General features: G+C 64.7%; 1 protein-coding gene across 2 annotated transcripts; it reads right to left on the bottom strand.

Annotated features, from left to right (window-relative positions):
* Positions 1-3,887: 3,887 nt before the first annotated feature.
* On the bottom strand, positions 3,888-14,357 carry PLPPR2 (phospholipid phosphatase related 2). Of its 2 annotated transcripts, none has more exons than XM_067560362.1 (9): positions 14,170-14,357; positions 10,662-10,780; positions 8,742-8,930; positions 7,389-7,509; positions 7,014-7,267; positions 6,308-6,484; positions 5,930-6,067; positions 4,759-4,877; positions 3,888-4,166 (listed from the first exon to the last, which is right to left on the bottom strand). In XM_067560362.1, exons 2-9 carry the CDS (start codon positions 10,725-10,727, stop codon positions 4,061-4,063), a joined length of 1,170 nt encoding a protein of 389 aa, XP_067416463.1. In that variant the 5' UTR covers positions 10,728-10,780; positions 14,170-14,357; the 3' UTR covers positions 3,888-4,060. The 2 variants fall into 2 exon arrangements, 1 of the variants encoding a protein (XP_067416463.1); XR_010922051.1 differs by having other exon boundaries at positions 4,032-4,166; positions 4,692-4,877.
* Positions 14,358-15,546: the final 1,189 nt, after the last annotated feature.

The following is a 15,546-nucleotide window of genomic DNA, read 5'->3' as shown; positions in this document are numbered from 1 at the left end:
AAGCACCAGCCTGGGACTCAGGAAAGTGGGGTTCTCTTCCCAGCTCCTTCACTGGCCTGCTGGGTGACCTGCTCTGTGCCTCAGTTTCCCCTCCCACCTATGTAGACGAGGAACTCATAGGACTGTCTCTTCCTGTGCATCTGCACAGCAGCTGGCACGACAGGGACCCTGATCTCGGTCGGGGTCTGGGCAGTGCCTAGCATGACAGGGGTCCCGATCTCAGCTCTGCCATCATTTACCCAAAAATCAGTGGTGGAAAATAACACCAGGGGCATCTGCCCACAGCAGTACCCAGCTAAAGAGGGATGCACCCCGCCTTTGGCGAGGCTGTGCTAACCCCAGCCAGACAAACCAGGGCTTCTCCGAGCGCTGACGGACAGGCGGAGCAATGAGTGACGTTTCTATGGCAACAAAGGCATTCCCAGGTAGGCTGATCAGTTTGAACCCGCTGCCACCAGCCAAGGGATCGATATTCCTGCCCCTCCCTGGCTGGATTTGCTAGGAGGTTTGGGCTGAAGATCGGAGTCCATGTGTCAGGAGCCAGGCCGCTTGCAGCCCCCGCTGGATCCAGGGCTGGGTTGAGGCCCCAGAGTCCAAATCGCGGCTTTTGGTCTTAAAAAAAGACGTTTCCAGCCCGCCTGGGGGAGGAGAAGAAGCTGGAGGAGAAGAATTGGGTGTAACTGACGCAGCGACACTGCCTGAGTCTGCCGAGAGCCTGAGCCCCTTGCTCCCAGAGGGGGGGAGCTGCCCGGATGCTTCCCAGTTAGGTGTTAACTCCCCCACTGCTCTGTTTGGGGAGGGAATAGAGGGGCTGAGACACCCCAGCTGCTGCTCGCCTGGCCATGTGTCTCAGCGCTTTGTTCTCCCGGCTGGCTTTCTGGAGCAGGGGTTGGCAGTCCTGCGTTGTGCACTGCTGGGCACCCGAAGGGCCAGGTCATTGTCTTTGGGGTTCCTTTTGGGCGTTGGGCCCCAGACAGCCAGGCACCAGGCGCACCCGGATCGCTACGAAGAATGAAGCACCTTGTCCCACCACCTAGTGACCCAGGCAGCACATTGGGGAAACTGAGGCGCACACAGTATTCATACAAAATAGTAAGAAAAAGTCCCACTTTGTCACATCAGCCCCCTGCTCCAACCACGAGATCCCCACCCCCTTCCCAGAGCTGGCGAGAGAACCCAGGAATCCTGGTGCCACGCTCCCCTGCTCTAACCACTAGACCCTACTCCCCAGAGATGGGGCTAGAACCCAGGAGTCCTGGCTCCCGATCCCCTCCCCCGCTCTAACCACCCAGTCCAACGCTAGGTGCAATTATGGTCACACTCAGCGCTGACGTCTTGGGGCCCTCTCTGCCTGGCGGGGGCGCCTGGATGCCGGTTTCCATTCCTCGTGAGACCTGCCCCACAGCTGGGCTTGGGAGGTGTCTCGGCATCGCCACCCCCCCCAAGCCCCAGTTCCCGGCCAAGGGGACCCTTCGCCGGCCAAACGCAAAGCCGGCCCCGTGTGGCTGGACGCTGGCGGTGAGATTTTTTTCTGCAGAACCTGGCGAGTCAGAGGGGGGGTGAGTCGGAGGGAAAGTTTTAAAGGGCTCAAAAGTTCATCCCAGGCTGGTTGGACTGTGATTGGGATGGGGGGGGGGGGTGGTGCCCAGCAGGGGCCCTGTCTCAGGGCTGGAGCTGGGCCCCATGGGGCTGGGCAGTGCATTTAATTAGCAGCTAATCCCGCTGCCCCCCATCTCCCTTTCACCTCAGCCCCACCCTGCCCTCAAAGGCAGCTGCGCAGTCCCTGAGGGAATAACTTGCCCCCAAGGGAGATGCCCCCCACCCTTCCACCCCCTGCTGCCCATCCCAGCTCCAGGCATTGAGCTGAGTGTGTGTGTGTGGAGGGGGGGCTGTTTTCCCATGATGTGACCCCGCCTCCTGGGATGGTGTTTCCACGGCAACGAAGAATAAACCACTGCATCCAAGAGAGATTTGCCCCCAGGGGCATCAGGGTGGGGGGAAGGGGGAATTCCAGCCCAGGGCCTTTTCCCTCTGGGGGGGCCGGCTCTGGTCCAGCCCCATGGCAGGGGAACTGGCTGGCTCAGGGGGGCAGGGAGTGAGGGTCATGGGTTAGGGGATGGGGGGGGTCACACTCTGCCAATAAACTGAGCCTGAGTCACTGGGGGAGCGTGTCCCCGGGGGGGGGGGCGGGGCAGGGGGAGGGGCTGCTCTGAGCCCCCCCATGAGCAACGCGTTCTGAGTCATGGGGCTGACACGGCCTGAGCTGCCGCTTGGCCAGTCAGGCGTGGGGGGGGACAGGGCTGGGAGAGCAGGGGCTGCGGGTCGGGACTGAGGGGCACTGACTGCGCTGTTTGCTCTGACCTCCCCCCCCCCTTTGCAGTCTCACACACCCTCTCTCGTTCAAGGGGGGATTGACTCCGGGGGCTGCAGATTAACGACCCTCCAGGCCACCGGCGTCTGTTACAAACGAGATTTTTATTAAATCCTCTTGGAAACACGTCAGATTTAGCCTGACCCCCCCCCCCCCCCCCCCCACCTTTGGATCAGCCCTTCCCCACCCCCCACCCAGCCACTCCCCCCTGGTCCCGGCCCCCCATATCCCAGCGAGGGGGGGGGATTTCTCCGTGGCAGACTCCCCCAGCCCTGGCCGGACGACCCAATGGAGCAGAAGCGTGGCTGAGGCCTGGTCGCTCCCTGCTAGCGGTCGGGGCGTCGATACCGCAGCTATGCCCCCCCCCGCCCCCCGCTGCTCTGGGGTCGCTCCCCCACAATCCCAGCTTGTGGTGCTAGGAGCGAGTCCGTCTCTAGGTGTGACGCTGGCGAGTCCGGCTCAGTGGTTTGTAGGGGTGTGAACGGGGCGGGGGGGGGGGGGGGCATGGATCAGCCACGAGTCAGTTGTTGCCACGAGTGGGGGTCATGGGGGGGGGGCCACCCTCAGGCAAGGAGGAGCCAAATCCCAGGAACCTGGCCAAGCCACGTGGGGGGACCCCAGTTAGAGGAACCCCACCCTCCCCCCTCCACCCCATCCGGTCTGGGCAACGCCTGTGGGTGGAGCTTATTCGGTGGGTGGAGCTTGGATGAGACCCTCCCCCCTCTGAGCCCCCCCTGCGGTTGGACAGTGATAATCTGTGATTGGTGGGGGGGGGAGCCCCCCTGCCCTGCTCCCAATGGGCTCAGGGGCCCCCCTCCCCCACTTCTTGGGGCAGGGTGCTCAGGCGGGGGGGGGGGGTGGCCTGGGATCCTGCCCCCCCCCGAGGGAGAAGGTCCTGGTTGTAGGGGCCAAGCAGCCAGGAGGAACAGACTCCAGAGATAGAAAGACCCCCCCCGCCATGCCTGCTCCCCACAACCCCAACTCCTCCCATATACACCCCCCAGCCCTCCCCCACAAACTTCCCCTCAATCCAGACAGGGCCCCCCCCCGGGATTCGCTGCAACCCCCCCATTGCCCCCAACCTTGCTCTGCCCCCCATCACCCTCCTCCATCCCCCATTGTCCCCCTCACTCAGCTCTGCCCCATTGTCAGTCCCCCCCCTTCCCCCGTCCGCGCCGCGGGGTCTCTGGGCCGAGGGGTGGTTCAGATGCTGCTCCCACCCCCCCCAATCAAACTCACTGACATAAAACCCAACCCCCCCCAAGCCTGCAGAGAGGAGAATCAGCCCCTGGCTGGGGGGGGGGTCTTGGGGTGCTTGGTGGGGGGGGGGATTTGGCCACTGTCTGGCCCTAATTCAGCTCCTATCACCCCAACTTCAGTGGCTGCAGGATGTGTGTGGGGGGGGGTGAAGCACCCACTTAGTGCCCTGGCGGCAGGATTGGGCCCATCTCGTGGGGGGGGGGGGGTAGTGAGAAAGCCGGGCCATATAGAAAAGGAGGGTGAAGTTTTATTCCGCCCACCCCCATATGCCCCCCCCCCCATGCCACCATCACAAGCCCCCTACGAGCCCCAAACAATCCAGGGAGGAGTTGGTTAAAGGGATGGAGACAGTTGCGGGGGGGATATGCAGAGGGGTGTCCTGGGGGGGGGGCTGTGTGGGGCCGACCTCCCCTCTCCCCACAGCTGCCGTCAGACCTCGCTGGTGACGGAGCGGGAGGGGATCAGCACGTCGGGGGTGCTGGGGAAGAGACACAGCTGGGGGTCAGGTGATCGCTGGGAGCAGAGCTCTGTGATCCTGGAGGGGAAAGAAACGGGGGGGGGGGGGAGAGCTTTAAACATGGCCCCAAAACCCCTAGAAAAAGTTAGGAACCCCCCCACATTGAACCCACAACCTTGGGTACCAGAGCAGAACCCACTATGGCTAGAACTGAGGGAGCGATGCTGTTAGCAGGTAGCGCTAGTAGGTTAGCGTCCCCTCTGGAATCTGGCTCAGGCAGCACTAGTAGGTTGTTAACTGCTCTGCAATCTGGTTTAAGCAGCACTAGTAGGTTGTTATCCCCTCTGCAATCAGGCTCAGGCAGCGCTGGTAGGTTGTTCCACCCCCAAATCCCCCCAATTTCTCTCCTTTTGCCCCCAATTTCCCATTTCACTTCCCCAAAATCTCCATTTTCCTCCAAAACTTGTTTCTCCCCCCCCAACAAACATCCCCAGTGCTTTCCTCCCCCCAAATCTCCCCCATTTATAATCAACCCTCCCCATTCGCTCCCTCTCCGGCCCCACATCCCCCCCCCCCCTTGCACCGGGCCTATGCTGCACCTGCCTGGGGCTGGGGGGAGGGGGCGCTCCCTCGGCAGGTCTCCAGCAGGGCGTGGGGGGGTGGCACTTACTCGTAGGGCCGAGCTGCCCCGGCGTGGCCCCCTGCGCGGAGGGAACGAGCTAGCTGCCTCTCCAGGCCTCGGGTGAGCAGCGTCGAGAAATCCTGCTCTTCTGGGGGGTCCCTGACCCGCTTAGGGCCCCCCCAGGGAGAGCAGCACCAGGCGAGGTGGGGGGAGGCGGAGGGGGTAGAAAGGACAGAAAGATGGAAACCATGTTAGGCCCCTGCTCCTTGCTCACCATGGGGGGGGGGGTCAGGTGTCGGGGGGGGTCACATCTGGGTGGGTTGAGGGGTCACTGGAGGCTCACACCTGGCAGGGATTGGGGGGGTCTCACGGGGGGGGGTCCTACAGGGGTGAGGGCCAAGGTCGTGCGATGGGAAGCTGGGGGGAGGGAAGGGACTCGGGGCTCATGGGGGGGAATCAGCAGCTTGAGATGGAGAATGGCGGGGGGGGGGGGAGGTGGGGGGAAGAAGGATGCAGAACTTGGGGTCTATGCCCCCCACCCACATGGGACCCCGATTCCCCAGCACGGTCCCCCCCCCAGATTGGGGCTGTACCGGAACCACCCCCACCCTAGAGCCAGCTGTCGTGGGTGCTGGGTGCCAGGGGCCTGGTGAAAATTCCCCCCCCTTGACGCCCCCGCACTCCCAGCATGAACGCCCCGCAGCTGGGGGGGCAGGTGGGTGTGTCCGGGCATTGCAGGGGGAGGGGCCAAGGATGGGCGTGTTGGGGGTGAGGGGATGGGGGAGGGATGACGTTTCCAGCCCCACACGCCAGTGGTCGGGGGCCGTGCTGTCCTGGCCCCACCCCGAGAGGAACGGCCCCTGCCCGGCCCCAGATCTCCCCCTGGTCAGAGTGCGAGGTCGGGCAGGGGAGCGCAGCAGAGGGGGAAGGGCTGTGTGACCCCCTCCTTTCCCCCACACCTGACTGCCCCTCAGTCCCGACCCACAGCTCCCTGCCTTCCCAGTCCTACACTCCCCTTCTGCAGCCCCCCCACCCCTGCTCCCTGCAGCCCCCTGAATTTTGCTGGGGTTCGGGGGGGAGGCAGGGGTCCCGGTGGGTGAGCAACGAGGCCCTGGCCCCGGAGGATGCTCCGCGGCGCGGGTGATGGGCCGGCCTGTCGCTCCCCAGAGCTGGCTGCTTCCCCGGGCCAGCGGCGTGGGGCGGGCGCCCTGCCCCTCACCTGGGCTGCGCTGAACTTTTCCAGGGGGCTCTCGACGCAGGGCAGCCCCACGCCGGGGACGCTGGCCAGGCTCCCGGCTGGCGCCGGCTTCTGGGCCACCGGCGTCTTCCTCTGGAAGTTATTGACCACGCAGGTCACCTGGGGACGGGGACACAGAGTGAGAGAGGGGCCGGCCCCCCCCATGAGCCCTCCCCGCCCCCTCCCACACAGCGCCCCCCCAGCTGGTCAGGGAGAGACTCCCGGGGGGGGGCCCTGTGTGTGGCTGGCAGGTCTCCCGGGGGGGGGCCGTGGGCATTGGGGGGGTGCTGTGTGGTTTGGGGGGGTGTCTCGGAGGCACAGTGGGTGGGGAGGCCGGGGGGGTGGCCGGGGGGGGCTCACCAGGAAGGTGGCGATGGCGGAGCCGGTCAGGAAGCCGGCCAGCACGTCGGCCCAGTGGTTCCGGTGCTCGGCCACCCGCACCACGCCCACCAGGGCAGCCGGGCCGGCCAGCGCCAGGCACAGCGAGGGCTTGGCCAGCCGGGAGCCCCGCACCTCCAGCACCAGCGTCACGTACATCTGGGGGGAGAGAGCGGGTGAGGGGGGGGCCCCCGGGAGCCATCGGAACCCCTCCCGCCCCCCAGACAGTGCCCCCAGCAGAGGGCGCTGCACCCCATCTGATGGGACCCCCCCCCAGTGCCGGGGTCACCCCCCCCCAGCTTCACTCAGGGGGTCGGACACCCCAGAGTTCACAGCTGTTGCGGGGCCGGGACTCCAGGAGGGGCCCGATCCGGGGCTGCTCGCTGCCACCAGAATCCGGGGACCTTGGCGCCTCCATAATCCATGGGTTAGCACAGAGCTGACACAGCCCTGCCCCCGGCCCCCCACTGCCTGCTCCTCTCCCCCTGCCCCATAGCCCCCCCCCGACCCCACTGCCCTCCCCTTTGCCCCACAAACCTCCTCCAAGCAGCCTGCCCCCCTCCCCCTCCCACTGCCCTCCTCCCCCACCTCCCTACCCTCTCCCATGCCCCCGCCAGCCCCTCCCTCTGCCCTACAGCCCCATCGGCCTCTCTGAGCCCCCCCCCCCCCCCAGGTCCCTGGCACCTACGGCGGTGTAGACCACGGCGTAGGCGCTGAGGGCAGCATCCTTGGAGGGAAAGGCTTTGCGGGCGGCCGTGACCAGGGCGGGGTTCCCGGCGCAGGCCCCCCGGTCGGTGATGTACTGGGGGCCGGGCAGCTGGCACCCCAGGGCGGTGTAGTTGGGGCGGCAGACGGACAAGAAGTGGGGGGTCTGGTTGCCGGTGACGACCTGCCCGGCGTTGGCGAAGATGGTGGTGGTGAACAGACCGAAGGAATAGACACCTGCAGCAGGGGGGAGCAATTAGTGGGGGCTGCAGGTGGGGAGCGGGAGGCACCGGCAGAATTGGGGCGAGCAGGGGGGGCTGTGGGTCAGGCTCGGGGGGCACCACGCCCCCCCACTCACCCAGGAAGCGGACGATGCGTCTCAGCAGCGGGATGAAGTAGCAGCATTCCCCAGAGACGATGGTTTTCTCCTCACGCCCCCACGGCCGGCAGAAAAAGGCGGCCAGTTCCCCCACCAGGATCTGCAGGGGGGCGGATCCAAGTTAGCGGCTCCAGCAGCGACCCCCACAGGGCCCAATCCCCGCCTGGGCCCCATCTGCAGGGGCTGACCCCTCCCACCCCTCGGGGGGCAGGCGCGGGGTCTCGGAGCCAGCCAGGGCAGCCTCGGGGCTGCTCTAACTCTGGGGGGCAGGGAGCAGGCCCAGCACAATGTGTGCCAGCCACACCCCCCCAGCCGGGACCATATGCCAGCCTGGGGGCCCTGGGCTGTGGGTTGTCCCGCCTGAGAAGCTTAAAGGGGTGTCAGTGCAACTGAGAATCGGGCCCCGGGTGCAGGATCAGGTCCCCTAGCTCCCCTCTTTTGCCCGTACCCTGCCCCTTCCAGAGGGGTGCCCAGCGGCCATCAGGACCCCAGACTGGATAGCGACGCTGGCCCCCCTGCTCCAGGCGCTGGGGGGGGGGAGTGAGGCACTGTGCAGGGAGGAGTCGGGGATCCCTGACCCCCCTCTCCCCCTCCAGCCCTCCCTGGATCCGGGCCCACTTACCCCTCCCCACTCCCCCCGAACCAGCAGATGGTGCAGCCACCGGGGGCAGGGAGATTAGCCAACTGGAGCGCACGGGGCGTGAGGAGACTGGCGGGGAGCTCCCGGCTTGCAAACTGGGGCGGGGGGACGGGACAGCGGCTTCTCCCCCAAACCCTGCCTCAATTCCCCCCCTCCCAGGAGAGATGAAGCGGGGATTGGGGAAGGGCAGGGCTGAGGGGGAGGAGGTGGTGGGCTGAGGGCAGAGATGGAGAAAGAGAGAATGGGAAAATGGGGATGGAGAAGGGGGGGGCGGGGGCACCGAGGGGCACCGGCAGAGCTGGGGGGAGCCCAGGCCACAACACTGCCCGAAGCCCAAGGGGTTGGCCTGGGTCTGGAGGGTCAAAGGGCAGAGCTCAGAACCCAGGTGTGACCCACGGGGAGGCGTGTGTGTGGGGCGGGGGGACCGGCCCAGGGCAGGAGCGGTTCTGAGATCCCAGTCCCAGCAGAGCCCCTTCCCCCCTGGCCCACGTCCCCACCCCACATGCCAGCCCCCACTGGGCTCTGCCACCTACAACACCCCCCAGCCGGCCCCACGCAGCAGCCCCAGCCGGCCTCGAAAGCAGGCTGCCCCCCAGGTCCCCGCCACCTCACCCCCCTGCTCCAGCCCCGCCCGCGTAGCCCCTCTTTGCCTCCCAGCCCAGCTCCCGCCCGGGTGCCCACGCCCCCCTCACCATGACGGTGGGCACGGCGGTGACCAGGGAGTAGACGAGGACGGGCGGGGCGCGGCTGGCGTCCTCGGGTCCCGGGTAGGGCTTGGCGTAGGCGCTGTCGTAGCAGAAGAAGCCCTGGATGTGGACGGGGAAGGTGTCGGTGTATTCGAAGTGATAAGCCAGCAGCACGGTGCCCGCCATGATCACCAGCTGGAAATAGAACATGGCAGCTGAGCGCCCGGCCCCGGCCCGGCCCGGCCCGGACTGAGCGCCAGGCGGACAGGAGCGAGGATGCAGAGAGTGTGTGTGGGGGGGGGGGGGGAGGGAAGCCCAGGAGCCATCGGTCCCGCCTTCCCCACCCCCCCCGCTCCCTGCAAGCTCCCTCGTGCACGCCCGTTCACGCTTGGGCGCCCGCTGTAGCTCCACATCACATCACGGCCGGGGGAAGAGGCGCCCGCCTCAGCCAAACTGGGGCAGGCGCTTCCCCCGCTACGGCTTCCCCACCCCCCTCCTCCCTGACCCAGAGCTAGGACCTGGGCCGCTTGTGTTACCAGACACAAGCCAGCCAGGGCACGTGGACAAACTGACCTGTCCACACCACCCTGTGGCTGTTCAACATTGCAGGATCGCCCGGCGCTAAGATGCAGCTACCTCTGGGGTGGGGCATGGTGGCTGTTTATACAGAGATCCCTTGCCTGGTGCTAAGATGCAGCCAGCTCTGGGGTGGGACATGGCGACTGTTTATACAGAGACCTCTCATCTGGCGCCGAGATACAGCCACCTCTGGGGTGGGGGCTCGTGGGCTGTTTAGGACAGGAAATGATGAAGGATCCTGTAATCAAGGGAGTGGGGGCTGGCGTTGCATTGGCCGGATGGGAGACCCGCCCCGGCCAGGATTTGTCTGGGCCCCCCTGCCCCAGGGGACTGGCAGTGATCAGGGGTCAGGGCCAAGATTTTATGAAGTGACGACAGATAACTTTCATCCTCTGGCTCGTGACCTGGCTCTCTGGGCTGGCTTTGTGTTCCTAAGCGGGATTAGCCCTCCCCAGCATGACCCCCCCCACCCCACCCCCAGCCACACTTGCTGTTTAACACAGGACCCTCCTCAATGGCAAAAGCCCCGTGTCTCACCCTGGGGGGCGGGATCATGGCAGGAGGGGCTGGGCTGGTGCTAGCGCATGAGGAAGTGGGGATGGCAGGGCACTGCTGCAGAGAAGCTCACAGCGCTGGCGGGGACGCTGCCTGAGACATAGGGGGGATTTTTCATAATGTTTTGTGTGAACACGGGGCGTGCCTCAGTTTCCCCTGTGTGCTGCATGGTGAACTGGGAAGGAGGGGGGAGAGAGATTCAGGTGAGACTGACGCCTGGCTGTCTGGGGCCTGGCCATGGAAAGTCCCAGAAAACAACAGCCACTCCGATGGCCCAGAGATTTGGTACCTGGAGACAAAGGACACTGACGACGACCCACCCCTCTGCAGGAAGCCAGCCGGGTTTGAGCAGCTGGAGGAGGGTGAGGAGGAGGCTGGGTGGGATTGTTAGGGTGGGGGGGAGAGGGGGTTGCTGGAGGGAGAGAGAGAAGTTGATGGGCTGGGGGTGTAAATCTCCCTCCGGGTGTGTAAATCTCCTTCCATTGTCCAATGCAGGTGGACTCCCTGCGGGGTGCTCAGAGCACGAAGCGGGGGGACTGCAGGTGCCAAGGGGCTTGCCCCAGAGACAGAGTGGGGGGCTGGCACGAGGGAAGAGAGCGGTGCCGGGTCCCTGTTTTTAGGCACATTCGTTCACGTTGGGGTCTCTCGCTGAGCTGAGTGGGGAGACGGCACCCAGGGGTCCTGACTCCAAGTCCCCTTTTTGTTCTCCCCACTCTCCTCCCACAGCCCGGGAGAGAACCCAGGCGTCCTGGTGCCCAGCCCCACCCCCCTCAGGCCCAGGGCGTCCCTTACCTCCACGAACACAAAGCAGGGGATGATGGAAACGCTTCTCTTCAGCTCCGGCTTCCTGCCAGCCATGATGCCCGCTCTGGGCGCAGGGGAGAGGGGGTCCCTCCGTGGGGAGGGGGCACCTGGCAAAGGAGACCCAAAGGCAGAGGGGTCAGTGCGTCCCCACACAACCACCCACCTGCCCAGGCACTGCGCAAACGGAGATCCCAGGTTCCCCCCCCAAAGCAGCATCTCGCATGCCGCAAACTGCCCCTCGCCCCTGATTCATTTCCCAGGCCGAGCGCTCGCTGCCCTCCACAGCCTGACCCCCCCCCCCCACGGGCTCCCAATCCAGCTGCCATCCTGCCACTAGCTCTCCCGCCCCTGCTCCTTTGGGGGGGTCTTCGCCGGCCACATGGAGCCAATCTGACCAGTCGCCCCGAGTCAGGAGGACAGGCCGAGCTCTTGGAACGTGCGTGGGATGGAAATTCCGGGGCGATGCCGAGCCGGGAACCTCAGGAGCCGCCGGAGGCTTTGTTTGGCTCAGTTTGAAGCGTTTGAACAGGACAGAAAATCCGAAGCTCTCACCGGGAAGTCGAGAGGGACACAAAATAACCCGTGCAAGAGTTGTTAAGCGAATAAGAAATGGCACAAGAGAATCTAAACAGAGGAAATAAATCGAATCTAGACGGCGTTTTCTCTGTTTAGGTTCTGTGACACTTTCAGATCCGCTCATCGCTCTGTAACAGTGACACATACTCTACAGTCTGCACAGGGGAGTGGTGACATAGCGGGGGACGTCACACTAACTAGTGTAACATCCAGGTGCAATGGGATCTAAAATGTAAATGTAGCAACTGGCGTGTCCTACAGGGTGAGAGTTTCATGGACTAATCAGGCCTATGCGGCTGAAGGACCGGCTCCATTTTGAGCAGCTCCCCGGGTTTTCAGTCCCAAAGGAGGTGGAAATCCACATTTCAGGTTTGGCCGCTGCACTCAGCGGGTTCTGGGACCAAGAGTCGGGGGCGCTTTGGCCTTTTCAGAGCCATGGGCCGGCACCTCCAGGGGGCACACTGAACCCGGGCTCTGCCAAACGTCGGGCTCTGTGCGACTTGACCGCGCACGCCGTACGTGCCAGGGCTCACGCCCGGAGGACGCTGTTTTGTAGAACTGCAGGGGCAGGTGCATTTAGGAGCTGGACAGAGCCGTCCCACAGGCTGCCAGTTGAACCACCCGATCCTGTCTGCCCATGCAAGAGGGGGTGGGTGCCAGGCACACTTGTGCAAGAGGGGGCAGGTCCCATCTGCGCTCGTGCAAGAGGGGGCAGGTCCCAGCCGTGCTCGTGCAAGAGGGGGCAGGTACCATCTGCGCTCGTGCGAGAAGGGGCAGGTCCCAGCCATGCTCGTGCAAGAGGGGGCAGGTCCCAGCTGTGCTCGTGCAAGATTGGGCAGGTCCCAGCCGTGCTCGTGCAAGAGGGGGCAGGTCCCAGTTGTGCTCGTGCAAGATTGGGCAGGGCCCAGCCACGCTCGTGCAAGAGGGGGCAGGGCCCAGCCGCACTCATGTGATAGGTGCTGGTCACACTTTTTGTCACCCTTTTGGTCACACTTCAGGGTTTTGTGCCACCGGGGTTTCCCTGCGGAAAGCGTGCGGACGCCTGTGAAATGGCGCATGTGAGCCCAGCCACCACGAGGATGCGACACGATCTAAGTGTGGATCGGGCCAGGTAGGAGCCTTGCTCCCAGCCCCTGGGGCGATCTCAGCTGCCCCCATGATTTCCAGAAACTCTGGATGGAGAGTTTTTGTGTTTTAAATAGAACTGGGTCTATTTAACGTATCCCTCCACCTGCAGGGTAAAGGTACCAAAAGTAAAAGGCTGGAAGTAGTCCCGGCGGAGGTGGATGGCTGGGCAGCACATGGGTGAAGGGGCTGTCTTGGGAGGTGCTGATTGGTTGGGAGGCTGGAAGTAGTCCCGGCGGAGGTGGACAGAGCAGGGGAGGAGGCAGCATGATCTAGTGCAATATCCACCCCAGCCCACACAGCTGAGAAGGGAGGCCACAGCCATTGCGGAGTGACCCGATCCCCCCGCCTGGAGCCAGCCTGGCCGTGCTGCACCTGGCCAGCACAACGCATTGGCAGGGAGGGACTCAGGACTCCTGGGTTCTGTTCCCTGTTCTGCTGCTGACCTGCTGTGTGACCTCACTTCCCCCTCTGTGCCTCAGTTTCCCCTCCCGCATGGTGTCTATTTAGATTGTAAGCCCCTCGGGGCAGGGACCGTCTCAGCATTCAGCAGCTAGCACAGTGGGGGTCCCGATCTCAGTTGGGGTCTGCACAGCACCTGGCACAATGGTGGGGGGGAGACTCGATCTCAGGCCGGTCCCAGACCCTGCCATAAATACAGCCAACAAGCTGAATTCATCTTCATCTTCTCCCTCCCCGCTGTGTTCGGGGCATGGGGGAGGGGTGTCACCCCATCCCCAATTCCCCCACACTCCTGCGCTTGCATTGAACTGACCCCCTGCTTCACCCCATTGTCTTCCGGATGGTCAGGACTGCCCCCATGTCCCGGGAGGGGGTGGGCTAGCCGAGACGGGGGCCAATACCCCCACCCATAACCCTTGTCCATTTCACACCCCAGTCCAGCCCCGCATCCACACATCTCCCAGCCCCGCTGGATAATCCCACACTGGCCCCTGCAACTGATCCAAACCCCAACCCCCGTCCCGCTGTCCTGCGCCTCAGCGGGCATCACAAGGGGTCACCCCGCTTTTCTCAGCAGAGGCGGGCTGGGAACCGGGCTCTGCCCACACTGCTCTGCCAGGGCCGTGGCACCGGTGCCTCTGGCTGAGCCGGGCCTGCCTGCATCCCCAGCCGCCACCAGCCCTGCTCCACTGGCAACAGGCCCCTCGCTCTGATGAGTCACCCCCTCGCCTGGCTCCCGGGGCCCAGAGAGCAGGGATCATGCCGCGGTTCCCGGCCCACATTGCCCCCGAGGCTGTGCCAGTCTGGGGGGCTGTAAATCTCTGTCCCCAGGCACCCCCTTTTATCCATCCCCACCCCTCTGTCTATCCATCCATCCTCACCCCTCTGTCTATCCATCCATCCTCATACACCCCCTTTATACACCCCTCCTCCCTCCATAGACACCCTCTTCTGTCTATTTATCCCTCCCTCCATCCTCAGACCCTCCCTTATCTGTCCCCGCGCCTCCTTCTGTCCATCTGTCTGTCCAGCCATACACACCCCCTCCATCCATCCATCCAACCATCCCCAGACGCCTCCTTAGCCCCTCGCCGCCTCTGTCTAGCTATCTCCGCCCCCCGCCCCCATCCATCCATCCATCCATCCTCCCGGGCACCCCCCGTCTACCCAGCCACATCCACCCCCCCATCCCTTAGCCAGCACGACACACCCATTTCCCATCTACCCAGCCTCAGCTCCCCCCCCCCCGCTGTCCCCACACAGAGCCCCCCCGTGCAGCTCAGAAGATCCCCAACCCCCGCCAGCCGGACCCCCCCACCCGGGCCCCTCTCACCGCCCCTCTCTAGGCAGCAGCCATCGCTGCCCCCCCAGCCAGGCCCCCGCGGCTCCTCGCCGGCCGGTCACGGCTCCGCCGTCCGCCGGCCCGGCTCCATCCAGCTGGGTCGCGGCGATCGCCCGGCTCCGGAGCCGCTCCGGCGCTGCGGCTTCTCCAGAGCGAGGGGGCGGCGCAGGGGAGGGGGCGGAAACGTGGGGGGGGAGGCGATCAGCTGGCGTCATTCACGTGAGGTATGTGCCCCTCCCGGGCGAGGAGGGGTCCAGGCGCGGGGGGGGGGGCGTCAGGAGGCTGTGCCCCCCCCCCATGTCTCCCCCTTGCAGGTGGAATGTCTTGTGGATTTTTATTTTGCAAGCAGGATTTGCATTGGCTCTCCCCTTCCCTCCCCCCCCCCCCCCCCGTGCTTAAGGAGGTCTGAAAAAGTGTGTGTGGGGGGGGGGGAGGGTCGATCATAACCTGGGGCGGAGCAGCTTAAAATCAGACCCCCCCCCCCCAGCTCTCCTCCCCCACAACTACACCCCCCCAGGGCGTTCAGCCCTCTCAGGAATGGGGAAATGGAGAGACAGGAGGACTTTGCCCCCAGTTCCTGAGAGAGTCAGAGGGGGCTAGAAGCCAGGAGTCCTGACTCCCAGGCCCCATTCCCCACCACCCCCAACCACTAGGCCGCACTTCCCTTGCAGAGCCAGGGATAGAAACCAGGAACCCTGACCCCCTCCCCGGCTGCTCTGACCACTGGACACTACTTCCCTCCCAGAGCTGAATAGAACAGAATAGTGGTCAGCGCAAAGGCGGCTGGGAGTCAAGATGCCTGGGTTCTATCCCCAGCTGGGGCAGAGGAGTGGGGGTCTAGTGGTTGTGGGGGGTGAGAGTCAGGAGTCCCACTATCCCAGTCCCTAACTGGCACTGCTTATGGAGCGACTGGGGAGGATGTGGTGATGGGAACAGAAGCCAGGAGCCCAGCGGGACAGAGAGAACAGGACGATGGGTTCTGCACCGGGGGCAAAGCAAGCTGACCTCAGCCACGCGCCCTCTCTTCGCTCAGGTAGGGACGATTTTGCCTTGGCCACTTGCCCAGAGCCCAGCCTGGGCTGGATGTGGGGTGTCACACGTGTATAACCACCCCTCCCCCCCAGACAGACGGAAGGACACCTGGGGACGAGTGTCAGCCAGACTGACTGCCCCACCAGATCTCATCCAGCGGGCCATGGAAACCCAGGGTCCCGCCCTGCCATAGGATCCAGCCCTGCCAGCAATAACAGCACTCAGTGAGTGAGGGTGTCTGTCGGACACTCACCAGGAAGGGCTGGGAAGAGAACCCAGGAATCTTGGCTCCCACACGCCCTGCTCTAACCACTAGACCCCACTCCACTGCCAGAG

This window comes from Emydura macquarii, unplaced genomic scaffold, assembly GCF_026122565.2.
Source record: "Emydura macquarii macquarii isolate MOO-44397 ecotype Brisbane River unplaced genomic scaffold, CSIRO-AGI_Emac_v2 contig_2292, whole genome shotgun sequence".
Lineage (NCBI taxonomy): Eukaryota > Metazoa > Chordata > Testudines > Chelidae > Emydura > Emydura macquarii.
This window is presented reverse-complemented; position numbering and strand designations above follow the sequence as displayed.